The 16128-nt window shown below is 39.9% G+C and overlaps 1 protein-coding gene across 14 annotated transcripts in view; it reads left to right on the plus strand.

The window, feature by feature from the left end:
* Nucleotides 1-16128, plus strand: part of BICD1 (BICD cargo adaptor 1) — a 164976-nt gene that overhangs the window by 104402 nt on the left and 44446 nt on the right. For all 14 annotated transcript variants that reach the window (XR_015285641.1, XM_086884865.1, XM_086884864.1 and 11 more), the window contains exon 3: nucleotides 12937-13089. Coding sequence is in view for 13 of the 14 variants with exons in the window: in XM_086884865.1 (XP_086740991.1) it covers nucleotides 12937-13089 (153 nt within the window). In the remaining variant the exon portion in view is untranslated. The remainder of the gene's footprint in view (nucleotides 1-12936; nucleotides 13090-16128) is intronic.

Consider the following 16128-nt stretch of genomic DNA (forward strand, 5'->3'; position numbering starts at 1 on the left):
GTATTTGGCAATGTCCTACATTACCCTGCACAGAGTGCATGGCGTAGGTGTGCTATATATCCCATGATCCATGCATATATTTGTAGGGAGGCATGTAGGATCAGGAAAATGCTAAGTCAATTCTCTGATTGATATGCTGGGTAAACTCACCCTCAGTATAATAATTAAGAGCCCAAGGAATTCTTGCAGCCTGGATTGTTTTCTTTATAGACACTGGTAGCAGTTTTTCAGTGATGAAAAACCTGACAATAGCTCACAACTGTGTAGGTATGACATAGAATATATTGATCAGTTAATGAAGGAGAGTTCATAAATTTCATCTTATTCCTGTTGCTTGTCTGAATTCTGACCTGGTTCAAGAGTGATGTTGTTTTTTCTCCCTGAGGCTGGTTGTCATTTTATTGGATTGATTATTCTGCTGCACTTCTTTTCAGTGTATAACTGAGTTCAGTTGTGCTGTATCAGGCCATGGGGCATACAACAGAATCAGAACTAAAAAACTTGCATTTAAATAGTTATTTGCTGAAGCTGATACTGAATTTCATTAGTAATGATGGCACATTGAGGTCATGGTTGAGTGCTTTAAGAACTCACAGAAAATTTAAAAACACTGTAATGAATCTGGAGCCTACAAAATCTTCTACATTTTGTATTTTTATATTAAAAATAAGTTAGGAAAAAACAAAGGGAGCTTAAGTTATCAATCATCAGTGGTCTAATGGGAGGGTAGGAAGCAGGAAGGAGCAATTTGTGGGAGAATGGATTGTAAAAGAATAGAGATTGTGCTGCAGGCAATCTCGCCCCTGGTAAGTTGCAGTTGTGTAAGATAGGTAACCAGCACTGAAGGAAAAAGCAGGGAATGCAGATGTGTAGTGACCAATCACAAAAGAGTAAAAGGGCACACAGGTGTTATGCATGTGAGAAGGGTATAAAAGGTTGCACTGGGGAATAATAAAGTGCTGATGCTCGAAACCATTCATGGTGTCAGCCGTGTATCCTCTGTCAGCAATTAAGACTTTGGACTGCAGTCCTTCACTGCCAAGGAAGTGTCTTAGCAGTACCTGGAGATTTACAGTCCTGCACTCCCCTGTTATCCATGCACCTCAGGGGCATGGCTGAGGTCTGGATGGGGGGAAGCTGTCACACTGCCCTGATCTCCCCAGGCCACTGAGCCTGCCAGGGCCAGCAGCAGGGCCAGTCTGGCACCCCCATTTCACCCAGCTGTCTTGAAGGCTTAAAAGAAGGCTCAGCTCAGAATTCAGGAGCACTGATATTGACACAGATGAGGCTTATGAGGACATGTCTTTGAAGTTCAACGTTTTCCTCTCCACTTTTCACATGGACTAGATTTCTAGATTTCCATGAATCTGCAAAGAAAGTAGTTCTTCATTTCTCAAGGTCCTGACTCTTTTTCTTGCTGCAGCTGAGCCCACAGAGCTGCTGAGTCCCTTTGCTCACATGTTCTATAATGATCATCAAGATTACTTGATATTTGCCACTCCTCATGCCACAAGGTGTTTATAGAAAACTATCAGTGCTTTAGGTGAATTTAACTTTAGATTTCTGAAGGACTGTTTGCAGGGATTTTTTTATGGGTGTTCCCAGTTAGTTCTTTTGTCTGTATCAATGATCTGTTTCAGCAGAAGGCTTCTGCTATCAGACTAACACCCATAGTGAGCTGGGTGAAAGCCCAGTGGAAACAAATGGTGAAACAAAATCACCAGTGGTTTTAAGGGGGGAAGCACAAAAGAGTGGAAATAGATTTAAATGTAATTTTTATACCCATAGCTAAACAATCCCATCACTTACTTGATATTTTACTCCCTGAGCAAATACAGAATTTTATGGCTTGTTTTTTTTTTCATTTTGATGCATTGCAGGCAGTTAATGATACTTGGTGTTTATTCAATTCCCAAAGGAATAATTTAATTCTAAGGCTGTGCAGCCATGGGCAACATGCTTCAATAATCTGTGTTAGAACTGCAGCATTAATAATCAGTCCTTGCACTGTGTTCTTATGGCATGTATTACATCTGTATTTCTGTCCTGCATGCTGAGCAGCAAGAATCTTGTTTGTGCAGCCTTTAAAGGAAAAGATAGAAAACTGTCAGCATGAAAATTATTACTGTTGACTGTAATATATAGATAAATATGCATATGTATAAAGTAAATGTGTGAAATTTATGATCTGTATTAGAATAAAAAAAAGGGCAGATTATAAAAGCCATGATCAGGTTTCAAACCAATTTATATTGAACAGTGAAGAGTACTACACTGTTACAGCCACACTTCCTGAGTACAGGTATTTCTACTGACCATATCAATAAATTAAAGTAACCTTCAGTGCAATTTACTTTAAAAAATCTTTTATGTGGGCATTTGTATTCAATTCAAATTCAATTCAAACCACCATGTGTCCTGTAACGAGTAAAAATTATGTGTACTATTCTGTCCTAAAAGTTGTGGTTTTCAGACAGATGAGGTACTTACCTTTGACTTTATTTGCTACCTACGTCACTCAAACATATGCTCTAAAATAAAAACCCTAAGTCTCTGATGATAAAAAGCCATTAGTCATCAAGCCATGTTCATCTTTTTAATATTAATCAGTTGCTGTTTCTGAATTGATGGTTCTGCTCATGCCACAGAAGAATTAGAGGGGGTGGGTGCACACAAGGTCAAATAAGCTGCAGAATGCTGTGCTGCTTTTTGTAGCAGATGGGTAATGTTACATGGATTTTAATTACTGCAATTGCTCCTGACTTTGAGGAAGTACTCTCCCTTAATAATGACAGATTTGGCCACATAATTATATTTAAATTTTGTGGCTCAGATGTGTTTGTTTAAAGATGCCATGCTTCTGCCCATCTGGAGAAGAGTAATTACTGAAGTTTAACTTTCTTCTTGTTCCTCTTTTCATAGCAACCATTTATATTGTATTGATATTTTTCAAGGGGAGCTTGAAAGAGCCAGTTGTCATTGGGAGGGTGGTGGGTGTCGATTCACAGAGCTTTTAAAACACCTCTGCAGCTGATGATCTGCAGGAATAATTTTGTTGAGAGATGCTCTGCTGTGAGCATGGGCTTACAGAGCCCCTTTGATGTTGAGCTCTCGCAGCTTCTTTGCAGCACAATAGAGAATGTGCCAGCAGATGACCCCTTGAAATAGATTTGTACCTGTGAAGAGGATTTTATCTCCTTTAGACTTTTTCACTCCACTTTCTAGAAAGTCTTAAAGGTTTCTTCTTTCTTGCAGTGTATTTCTCCTCCAGTGTGAGGAACAGTGAAGGAATACTGTGTTATTCGGGGTCTCCTTTTTCCCACCACAATATCTACTTTTCATTGTACTTCATTGCCCATCTCCCTGCATGTCATGCAAGGGCATCTAAAGTGTTTGCTCTGTGGTGGGAACTATCTGGAATCCTCATTTCTTACCTGCTCTTTTGGTTGTTGAGGGCAGAGGGATGGCTGAAGATGGATAGAGTGGGCAAATGGAAGTCTCCTGCAGAGAGGAACAGATGCATTTATTTTTTGCCTTCTCTGGGTAGGAGAAGAAATAGTATTTTTGTCTTTCATTGTGAAAGACTCTGCTTCAGATTTGAAATTCAAAATACATCTGTGGCAAAAGGAAAAGTGAAGCCAGGAAGGAAGTTTCTGGGAAAGGTGATGGGATTGTTGGAAGTCTTTAACAAGACATTAGATGGATATCAGGAATGACAGAGATGTTGCTCTTACCTTGGGAAAGATAAATTGACTACTGAATGCTGCCCAGGGGCCCCTTTGATATCTATTTTTTATTACTTTTATGATCTTGGATAAGCTGAGGATCAGGATTAGTTACATCTCTGACTAATTTGAACTCAGCCCCCTACTAATTTAACTGCACTGTCCCAGGGACCAGATTTATTGGTACTGCTGGCTAGCCCTGGGTCTGCATGTCAGCTCTGTCATCGTTCTGTGCTCTGACCCAGTCCTGCAGCACAGCCCTCCCACTGCAGGGGAGAGCAGAGGCACTCGCTCACAGACATGGATGTTGCAATGTCTGGCTGGTGTTTCCAAGAACAAAGATTGATGTGCAAACTGGAGAAAGCAGAGCTTGAGTGGTACTTCAGGGCAGTGCAGGTTGGGGAGGCTGAGCTGAGAGCCCCGACCTGGCACGTGTGTCCCTCAGCAGCACGGTTTCATTGCTGGTGTAAGGAATAGAGGGAAGGCAGGGCTGAGCTAGAGGCCAGCTGTAATTAAAATAGCTCCAGTTCCTGAGGAGGAGAGGCAGTGGCCATGGGGAATGGAAAGCTCACAATGAGCCTAGCTCTGTGCCTTAAACATGGGGCAGTGGAGCCACTGCCCAGCATGCCTGGAGACAGGTTACCACAGGGAGCTCTGAGATCCGGACAGCAGAAGTTAGGGAAGGACAAAAGTAATGTGAAAGCAAGCAGCCAATAAATAGGGATGTATTTTTCCATACCAACCAATCATAATGAAGCCTAAAATAGTAGAGCTCACCCCTCTTATTTCTTTCTTCCTTTCTACCTTCAGGCATTCACTTTACTGCTCCTGGCTCCTCAACATTTCAGTGCACACAATGAAATCTTAGTACTGCTGAAGGCTATATTAATTTTATAATTTACATCAATGGGGCTGGGTTTCCACCTCTGGAACTTGGAACTGTGAAAAATGAGGTTCACTCGCCTAACAAATTTTAGAAGGTTTAATATAAACAAAAAGACAATAGGAGACAAAGAGAGTAAAGCAAAGGGTTAAAACAGCTGGGTGCTTGGCTCTCTGCCAGGAGCACACCTGGTGTTTTAGAAACACCCTTTATATACCATCCCTGCTACATGAATTTATGCATATTCAAATTTTTCCAGGAACTGTTTTGCATGGTCACTCCTTGGGTCCACCTTTTTAAAGCATGTGCTCTTAGAGTTTGATTTCTCTTTATCATCTTTTTATTTGGGCTGGGGTTCTTTCTTCTACTGGCAGTGAGCATTGATAGTAAGGTTGAATAACCTGGGCCCCATCCATCTGTTCACTGGGGGTTATCTTGCTTTGTACAGACAGGACATAGCCCTAACATCCAAAATTCTTCTTGACCTACACCTAAAAACTTTTTAGCTACTGACAGGAGAAAAAAGAAAAAGACATAGCAAAAGCTATTCTAAGATCATCTTAATACTTGCAAAAAGCCAACATCACAATATGTATTTAGAACAGAACAGATCATACAGTTGTTGTTGAGCAGCAAGCATACCCAAATTAGAAATGACATATTTTCCTATTTTCCCTACCTCCTGCTAGCACCAGTGCTTGTGTGTCCAGCCTGTCAGCAAAGTCAGGGAGTATAAACACCATTAAAACTATCTTTGTTTGTTTTCTGGAGTGGCTTGCTGCCCTTTTTCTGGCTGGTGATGTGGAAGGTAGCACTGGCCCGAGGGAGGGTCAGGACCTGGGAACAGCAGCTGATGAGCTTAAACTGATCACAGCCCCACACCCTGTTAACACAACTTTTCTTTTGTTGGTTAGCCAGTTCCCCTTTTGGATCTGGAATGAAATTTGGCATTTTGGACCTGACAGATGGCCTCTCAAAGAGATACATGTAACTGGCAGATGCTTCTCCTAAGTGATCAGTTAGGATTTAAAACCAGCTCTTGGCCTCTTGATGAGCTTGAAAAGGCCTGTGCAGTTTCTCCATCAAAAAGCCTGCCTAGAGGCATTGTCATGTAGAATCACTGCTGTTGGCTTTTTAAATTGCATATAGAAAGTGACAATGTAATAGGAAAAGTTATAACTGGGCAAAAAATATAATCCATTCAGTACAAAATATGCCCTAGAATCCACCCTTTTTTTTTTTTTTTTTTTTTTTTTTAGCTAATCTGTCAAGAGCAATTTGAGTTTGGTATCTTTATGATACTACTCATCCTGCTATGAGGTAATTGGGTGATGTGGAGTGGGCAACAGCCCCTGTTTCACAGAGTGCAGACCTGGAGAAAACGAGGCTCAGGGGAGCCTTATTGCTCTCTAGAACTACCTGAAAAGAGCCAGGGTTAGGCTCATCTCCCAACTAAAGATTGATAGGGTAAGAAGAAATGGCCTCAAGTTACACCAGCTTAGATTAGATATTAGGAAAAAAATTTTTCACCAAAAGGGTTATCAAGCACTGGAACACGATGCTTAGGGAAGTGGTTGAGTCACAAATGTTGGAGTTAATTAAAATATCTGTGAATGTTGTACTTATGGATGTGGTTTAGCAGTGACCTTGGCAGTGCTTGATGTGGTGGAACATGATCTTATCAGGTCTTTGCTCTTCATCTGCATCCTCCCTCCACCAGCACCCTCTCTCCCTTGCCACCTGACAGGCAATGTGGTTTATCCTAAGACAAGTGCACCAGGTGGGAATTGCAGGAGGACCTGTCTGGATGCTCACATAGCACCCACAGTGTCCTCGTCATGGCAAAATTTGTTCCAGCTAATTGCTATTTTGCTATTTGCAATGATCATACATTCATGCATGAAGCCATTGCACAGATATGTATTAGCTGAACAGTGCTGTAACCCTGGAGTCTGAATTTTCTCCCACACTGCTTTAATGAGGTTTAGTTTGGTGAAGTCTCTCGTCCTTTGAAGGAATTAAAAATATTATAGCAGTGTTTGTTACAGAGTGCTGATATTAATGATAAATAAGTATAATTAATACACTAAGAGATTTATGTATAATTAATGCACTAATTTTAATGCATTAATTGCTATAAATGCAGTCAAATCAAACCATTATTTTTTCAGGTAATATGCATGATTAGAGATTTGTGGTTCATACCATCTTATAAAGAATATTATGTGACCATGATACTCAGCAGGAAAATTTAATTCCTGAACTGTCAGAACATTCCTTAGTTCTATCTTTTTATATATAATTATATATGAAGTCAATAAAATAGCTACTTTGTAGGGATTTATATGTGGCAGGATTTGCAACATTAAATATGATGGGTTTCAGACTCTGTGATAAGTACATAAATGGGCTATTTAATTGCCCTTGATACAAATTCATTCTACTTCTTCAGATTTAGCTATTCCAATTAAATGCACTGAGCATTTCAGATGATTAAGTTATTAGATGTATTGTAAATGCTTTATTTGAAATCTGTTGCTGGGGAAAGAGCTTGAAACATACATTATCATGATCTGGCTTCTAATCTGTATGCTATAGCCAACAAATATATGGCTTTTTTCATCCTTCCCTTTGCAAGTATATCCACAGAAGGGAAAGATGGATAGGTATTTATGCTATGCTACAGATATATTTTCAAAAATGCCTTGTGCAAAATAGCATTTTTATTTTCTGGGTTTTAGACAGTGAGTGATATACCTAAAGCCAAGGGATGTCAGAATTGTACCTAATTTCAAATATTAGTGATTTCTGGGTTTGGACAATAGGAGCTGTATTTGTGTTCTTAAAGTAGGATGCCAATGCAGCTGCTTAGAGCAGATACAATATCATGAAATCTAACAAAGCCACCTCAATGAAGCTTTTTGAAGGATGAGACCAGAAAAATTCAGGTTAAAAAGGAGGATGCAGACTTCTGACAGTGATGAAAAATAATCTTTGTAATAATTTATTTTGGGATGTAGAGATATCTGTGTATTGAAATAGCAAAAACAGTTCTCTAAAAGATGCCCCAGCCCTGCTTAGCTGGGCACCAGAATGTGTGAATTAGGAGGATTGGGGTGCAAATTCTGCAAAACGCTCAGACCAGGTCACTTTAGGTCATCCACAAAATCCCTTTATATTTTTAAATATACCTGGAAACATGGAAAATGGCATTCTTTCAGTTCAAGTTGAGTACACCTGTAGATGAGGGAGGGAAACTTTAAGGCTAGTGTAGAGGACTCTGGGGACTTAAAACACTTGACAACAAAAAAAGAAAATGCTCTTCTGTTGCCACTTTCATTCTCTCTTCTCTCAACCCCTGTTAAATTGAATTTTCTATCACTATTACTGTTCTTCATAAAAAATACATCTTTTATTTTCCTCTTCAAAATAAAGTAAACATGACATACAAATTTACAGTGAGACTTCTCAACAAACACATAAGATCATGGATATTAGGCTGAGCATAAACTTTCTCTTGTATTCAATTTACTACTAGTGCAATAAAGCTGTCATCAGATCGAATGGGATTTTATCCCGCATCAACTAGAAAACAATGCCATTAAATTTGAAGTATACAATTTTGTTGTGTACAACATATCATTGTTCTCTTGTGAGTCAGGAAAATTAAAAAATTATGTACAGCATCATGCTATGGCTTGCATATTCCAACAGATAAGTAGAGATTTAGTCTGGGTAGTTTGGGATATATAATTAATTGATGATTTATAAGGCTGTTTTTCAGTGTGAAAAATAATATGTTTTGCTGCAGTAAGAACCTGAAATCTCTTATTGAACATTTGTTTGAACACAGTGGATGGAAAAAGCCCAAACACTAGTTCCACAATTTTTTGGGGGGGGATAAAAAGCAGTAGACAAAATACAAAAGTAAAAAAAAATAGTCCTTTATGTACTCCAGCATAGGGGGGAACCAAAATAGCTAATGGGAATGCATTCACTTTAAAAAGAAGGTTAAAAAAAAGAAAAAAAAAAAAGGCTGCCACTTTCCCAAGAAATTCAGTGTGTTTTGTCACTATTTAGGAAAACAGAATCCATCGGAATTCACTTCTCACCTCAGAGATGAGAGTACTCAGCTTTAGTGGTCCCTTCCTTTCCCAGTTTGTTTTCTTTAGGTGAATTGATAGGCCACAGGAGCATAGCAAATGGCTTCCTGGGGCAGCACTTGGGACTGTTCTGACATGAAAATTGTGTACTTTTTCACAGTGTTCAACGTTAGCCATTTCCATTCCTTCATTTTAAAGTACCTTCTCAGTTGCAATTATTTGATATTACACAATGCATTGCAACGTATCCACACATGATTAATATAATGTGTTCTGTATGTGGCTCATGAGATAAAGCATTTTAAAAGTCTGTGCTGAATCAAAAATTAATATTGTATTAATTATATAATGTTTAATTTGCTAACAAGTACAAACTTCTGTTATTTAATATTCCAGTGATGCTCAGAGACCTGTCAGGATTGATGGCTGGTAGTATACAAGCATGGTCCTTGTCTCTGCATAACCTAGAGATGTCTTTCACTTTTCATATATTACAATTCTGAACATATATCTAGGTACCAGTAAATAGGTGACCTGAACAGACTTTGTCTGGACTGAGCTTCCTGTTCTTTGTTTGCCATGGTCTGCTTCATGATGTGTACATTCATTAGAGGTGCTGCAGGGATGACATCTTCCACAATTAGTGCTCACGTATAATGAGATGCAATGCTGACAAGGACTCTCTTGTTTTCTATAGTTTCACTGAGAGGCCTTTTCCTTCTTCTTTGGCACCAATCCATTAAAGCCGTTGCACCATGTTCAGCTGGTGGCTGGGATTGAAAATCATTTTCAGCCATTAAAACTTTGTTGGTGTGTCATCAGCTCCACCTCTTGGATTCATTTGGCTTTTACAGGCCCAGTACATAGTTCATAGGGGAATTCTCTCTGGGAATATAAAAAGTCCTGAGGTAATGCCCTAGTAAAAGCATCTGGCTCAATTGCTTGTCCTGCAAGTTCAGTGCTTGATGAGTAGCAAAGTTTAATTGCGAGTTACTTTGCTAATAATTTGGGTTACATTGTCCTCTAGTGGCTCACGTAGATAACTGCCCTGCTGGCAAAATCCTTTTGTGTTGTGTTTTTAAATCCTTTCATATTCTTTTCATACAAGTCCACCAAATAAAAAAATCTGCTTCTTTCCAGCATTGTATCAGTAGAGCAAGAGCTCTCCTCTATAACTGCAGATACTTTGCCTAATAAATGTGTATTTGAAATTGTTCAAAATAATAGGATTGTGATAAGTTAATATAATTAAGCAAAGCATTTGATGAAAACTAATATATTCTTCCTACCAACGGTAAAAGACACTAAACTCAATGTAATTTTTTTTTTTTTAATAGATTCAGGACCTATTTTCACTTCCAGAAAATACACAGAGGTCATATATAAAGGAAATCAGAATAGCCTTCCACATGTCCTGTGGCTATTTGCTAGTAAACCTCCGAAACACTGGGTTTTGGGCCTGTGGAATGGAATCACTGCCTTTCCTGACAAGCATGGAGAGCACTGGAGTGCTTTGCAGCTGGGTGTTTGCCAGCATAATGCAGATGTTTGCAAGTAGGAGGAGGGATCTGGAGCATGGAGAATAACTCCTGGGTGTTTGCAGTGAGAAAACACACATTTTATATTGCTTTGAAAAGGTAATGGCCTATTCTGTTATATGCTGAGTTGGTTTTGCCCCTGTGTCAGAGCAGAGGGATTGCTTCCAGTAGTGACCTTGGCCCTGGCCATTGGAAGTGTGGCAGGAGGTATTTGGGCAGACATGGCACATGGGATGCTCCAGCTGGCGAGTCTTCCTTTTTTCTGCTGTTTCTTCCTTGATGAAATGCCATGAGAAAGGACAAATAGAAGCTGCACTGCAGAAGGAGTTTCTCTGTGTGTAAGAAGAGGAGAACGATAGATGTTCTGTTTCTATCTCCAAGATTGTGTAGGAAGCAGCAGTTATAAATGGTGAAGAAATGTGCTATCTCTTTTAAAGAAATAGTGGTGCAGTCCAGCAAGGTGATAGCTCATGTTTTCTGTTGCAGTTTGAGACAAAGGGGTACTCACATCTTACAGAATTAATTTTCAAGGCTTTTTCAAGCTACCCTGCCTGATAGTCTATCAGAAAACATCAGGATCTGTAAAAATTACTTGTTCATGTCCTCCATTTCTGGCCACCTTTTTCATGCTTCCTTTTTAGAACCGCAGAACCAGAAAGTGGATTGTGTTATAAAGGATCTTGAGGACTGTGTAGTTCCACCCAGCCCCCACCATGAACAGGGACACCTCTGCTGGACCAGGGTGCTCAAGGTCCCATCCAGCCTGGCCTTTTGGGGAGGCCCTCCTCCTCCCAAAACACTCCTCAGCAGTGTTGATGGCAGAAGCAGTTTGGATCATGAGCAGATGTGTCCTGGCTGCTGCTGCTGCTGCTGCTGGTCTCACCGCAGTGAAGTGCAGGCAGCGCCACTGGGAATGGCTTGCTGAGCTCTTCTGGGATCCTGTCAGGATGCTCCCTCTCCCAGGGCTCCTGGCAGTGTTGGATGGATGTCAGCCAGCTCATTCCCTGGGCTGATCATCCTCAAACACTGGGAGAGTTGCAGAGCAGCTTCATTTATCCTTGACACGGTGGAGTTGTGCGTTTGGTGTTGTCCCCATACTGCCTCAGACTGGCACACGCCCCCACACCTGCCACAGCCGGGAATGCAGCTGTGCTGGCAGAAACAAAAGGTATAAAGGCAGCCTGGAGGTATAAAATGCCTTCAGCTTTTGAAATCATCTGTGGTGTTGCTCTTACAATTTGTTCAGAAGTTTATTAGTCAGTGATGGATGCAGAAATATTTACTTTTCTCTAGTGCTCCGTGACTCTTCTGCTGGGAATCCTTTCAATTGTTTTCAGTTCAGAAATTAGGGAATTTCTTTATTTCTTCTTAACTGGCTGCTAGGAGGAGAGCAATGGTTTTTAGTTTTCTCTAACAAAATTCATTTTTAAATGAAACTTTTGTAAAGTCTTGCATCAAAATGTTTATTTTTTTTTCATGCTTTGCAAAGTTCTTTTCCAGGGGTTTGTAATTATTTAACCAAGATGCTAAGTGAAGTTCTAAGTGAAGTTTATCCTTAATCCAGAATGTGAAGTTTTAGCCTTCATGTACCAGAGAGTGAGTGGTGCAGATTGGTTGATTTAGAGCTCCCTGACTATAGTTTCTGCTTAAACATTTGACTTTCAGGTATCTATCAGGCCAGTGGTTGCCCTCCCTCCACACTGGAATCTTTTACAGAAACTCATTACTGCTTCCCGGGTGTGGTCTCTCTGACATCCCAGCAGTGAGGGGCCTCTCCCCCATCAGTAAGGTCTCTCCTCCAGCTGCTGTGGTAATGCTCAGATCCTCCTGCAGGAAAGGAGATGTGACTGACCATGCCTCTTCCTATTAATCAGACAAATGCAGGCTTCTCTTCAAAGCAAGACAGGAGGTTGTTCCTCCCAACAGAGCTGTATTGGTCACTCTTGGTTCTCTGGTTTTCTTCCAGCTGTGTGTTAACTCTGTCTTCCTGCAGTGTGGTTATGCCAGCAGAGTCTTTCCAGAATAACCTGACCCTTGATGTCAAACTCAGGCAGAGCTGGAATCTGATGGAATCGATTTTTGGTGAAACTGATCCCTCATGTTCTCCCTCATAAGGCTGTCTGGGCACAGTATGTGCTAATGGGAAAAATGAAATGGTGACCTTGTGTGTTCCCAGAGTGTTGGGTGTGATCCTGCTCAGCTTGATAAGTGCTTTCTACCCTGTGCCTGCCTGTGAGAGTCTCTAGTGCCTGCAGATGTGACTTCACCTTGCTCCCTAGCAGATGCCTTTGGAGAACTGATGTCAGTACTCACTGCTTTTCTGTGTGAATGTAAAACACATCCTTCAGTGGAAAACAGGTGGTAATTTTAGTTAAACCCTGCTGTATTGTAGAGCAATGAAACCAGTGAGATATGCTACAGCCTTTCCAGGGCTTCCATTTCGATAAGCATCTAATCCTGAAACTGTTTAAATCAGGCTTCTCTATCAGATGTCCTCATTTCTGAATTGCCAGGACACACCTGAAATTATTGCTTGGCCTCAAATTAATAGGTGATGGTGTTTTGATGTGCACTGTTAAATCATTTCTATTTCAGGAATAATTTTTGTTTGGCCTTTTCTCAAGGCAGTGTTCAGCATTAAGGTTGCTGTGTGTGAATTGTAAGGTACTTGTGTTTTCTCTTGTCAGAATAACGAAATGGTGGAGCTGCAGAGGATACGAATGAAAGATGAAATTCGAGAGTATAAATTTCGAGAGGCGAGACTGCTGCAGGACTACACTGAGCTGGAAGAAGAAAACATCACTTTACAGAAGCTGGTGTCCACACTGAAACAGAATCAAGTAAGCATTGAAAGATTCAAGGCTCTGTACTGTAAATTGTCACTGTTTTCTCCAGTTTCCATAATGTGAGCCCGCAGAGCACTTTGGTAGACATTTCTTTATATGGTGTTTTTGGTTTTTTTTCCCAGTTGGATTTTTGCTGATCACTTATTTTAAAATGGTGTTACTGGCCATTTTTGAAATATGGGGAGGCTCTTACCTCAGTTTTGGAAAATTGTGATAGAATATTTAATTTCAGAACTATGGAGTCACAGAGGAATTATTGAAAGAGATAGAATTGCGAATTTTGCTTCATGCATGTTCCCGTTCCTCAGGAACTCAGTGCCCAGTGGCCAGCTGTCCTTTAAAGTGAGAAAAAGAGATTTGGTCTCCTGTCAGATGAGTAAAGTTGTGGTGATGAAAATTTAAATATCCAGGTTGGATGATATAACACTTCCTGCCTTTTAGATGCTGTCTAGACCATCATAACATTGCACTTCATAACACCCTCTGCTCACCTGCTCTCAGAGGGTCACAGCTCTGCACTGCAGCCCCTGGTTGTGTCCTGACCTATTGCCTGGTGCTCTTGGGGCTTCTGTGGAAGAGCCAGCCCTGTCACAGATTCTGATGGCACCTGGGAGCAAAGCTGCCTTATTCCTGCAGGAATAAGCAGTGCTATTTCAGCTCTCTTTTACTGCTTTTTCACTGCTCCAGCACAAATGCAATTGAAACACTTAAAACAACAGAGCTGTGCTGCAGGGAATACACAGGTAATGGAAATGGGTGCATGATTTCCTTATTTATGAGGATGCCTAGTCTTTCACACTCCTGAAATAGAATTTATAGCAGATCATCTTTGTTGCCAGAGTTATTTACCCTGACAGTAAATTCTTCCTTTGAGGCAAGGATTTTTTTCTCATCAGCCTCATAGGAGACATTTTCACGTTATCAGGAAGTAAACGACCCCTCTATGGACTGTCCTATTTTCCCCCTAAAATGAAATCTGTTTGCAAGTGTTTATATTTGTCATAATATTTCATTCTAACTGAAACCAAATGCCAGCAGTCTGTGGAGAGAAAAAACATTGCCACATTTTGAAGGGCTTTAAAAATCAGTCATTTTGTATCACAGATACATGCACTTGTGATTCCTAAAATTATTTTAATCTGCAAGTTAAAATTTAAGAGCATTTTATACTTTAATGGTTGAATTTACAAAACCATATGTTAAAAATCTCAGTGCTAAAATGTCATTATCTACATGTTGGGGTTTTTTTGTAGCTTTTTAAAGTAAGAGTCTATGAGAAGGTAACCATAGAGATATAGGCCCCTAGCTTTTATAGGCATTTAAAATTGAAAAACTGTTGGTTGTTTAGTTTGGTTTGGCTTTTTTTCATGTCCTTAAGTTATACACTTACAGCTACTTGATTTCATTTCATAATTTTTCTGGATGGACCTGTTCCTCCAGTAAGGAAAGATATTAAATTGCCAAATGTAGATTTGAAACTCTCATGGATTTTCCTTTTCTATTTAAGAATGCCCAATATGACTTTGGGACTGACTTTGTTGTTTGATATGTTTCCAGTTTCTGGGTTTGAAGATTAGTGCTCTGTTTCTAAGTCTGCCTTTCCAAAAGTCAAAGACTTTTGACAGGTTGATAAATATTCTACTTCAGTAGGAATGGCAAATATTTTTATTTTTGCCAGAACCTTATTTTAGTTTGTTTAGAAATCCATATATTTTAAATATAAAAAAATTCTATACGATGCCTCAAGATTGCAGATAATAATGTGTTTGAATTATAGAAGCATCAACCCAAAAAAAATGTGTTTTTTTATGGAAACATGAAAATCCAGTATTTTTTTCCCTCTTTCACCAAGCTATTAAATTATTTTGCCTGATAATGAGTTGTTTTTTTGTTTTTTTTTTTTTTCATTTCAAAATTAAGATGCAGATGACTAATGTGATTAGAATTAAATTTTAAAAAATCAAAGTATCCTCATTTTTACCAGGTGTGCTGGTCAAGTGTGGACATGTACCTTGACAAACAAAGCTCTTCCTCTTCATTGCTGTGGGGTTTTCCAACAGTGAAAAGGAAGATGAAGAAGGACAGCAAAGGGGAAGCATTATTCTGCAGTGGGGATCTCCTGCACTGTCTCTAGGTATTCCTGATCAGCTGGTTTTGAGCTAGGCTGGGTTTTTCCAGGTTTTGTTTCATGTGAGGTGAAATGGAAAGGGCTGAACAAGGGAGCTGTCTCTAAAGGACAGACAAGAAGCTTCTGTTTAGCTCAGCTCACAATGCCCATAAATACCTTGAAAAAATACCACACCTTGGTATGGTATTTTTCAGCCCCTCCAGTGCTGCCAAGGGGTGTCACTGGGACACATTCCAGGCACTGTGCTTGGAGCAGCAGGTTCCTGTGTGCTCCAGAGGGACATCCCTACACACAGTCCAGGGGCTGTGGGGGGCTGAATGAGCTGTTTGCTGCATTCTTCTGGTAATTTAAAAATCTCTAGCAGTTTTGGGGCATCTTACAACTGACTGTACAATAGATTCCAGTTTAATTTTTAAAATTAAATGCCTCTGGTATAATGGAGAGCCTTGTAAAGTATAGAGAACAGAGTTGAGGCTCTTCTACTGTTTTTCTACCTTGTATTTGAAATACTACCGAGATAGTTATTGGTGCCTGAGTGACTTTACATCTAGTAGGAATTGATATGTGAGGTCATCTTCAGAATATTTGCAAACCATAAATCAGGCTGTATTAACCTAAGATGTATAAACACCATGATATACCAACATTGCTTTTGGCAATTCATAGTAAATCTGTTGTCACCAGGACATCTGCTAATAAACAGCCTTCTTCCCATGAAATTTCATTGCTTATCATAAGTTTTTCAGGAAGGGGTTTTCTATTTCTGAGTCTCGCATGCTGAAAAAGTGAGCACTGGAGTATTTAACAGAGTGAGCTCCACTTGCACTTTCTGTTCAGTCAGTTCTTTGCAGCAGCAGGCAATGTCTGGTGTTCCGAGCCATAGTTTCTCTAACACCTATCTCAAC

This window comes from Cyanistes caeruleus, chromosome 4, assembly GCF_971803275.1.
Source record: "Cyanistes caeruleus chromosome 4, bCyaCae1.hap1.1, whole genome shotgun sequence".
NCBI classification, from domain to species: Eukaryota; Metazoa; Chordata; class Aves; order Passeriformes; family Paridae; genus Cyanistes; species Cyanistes caeruleus.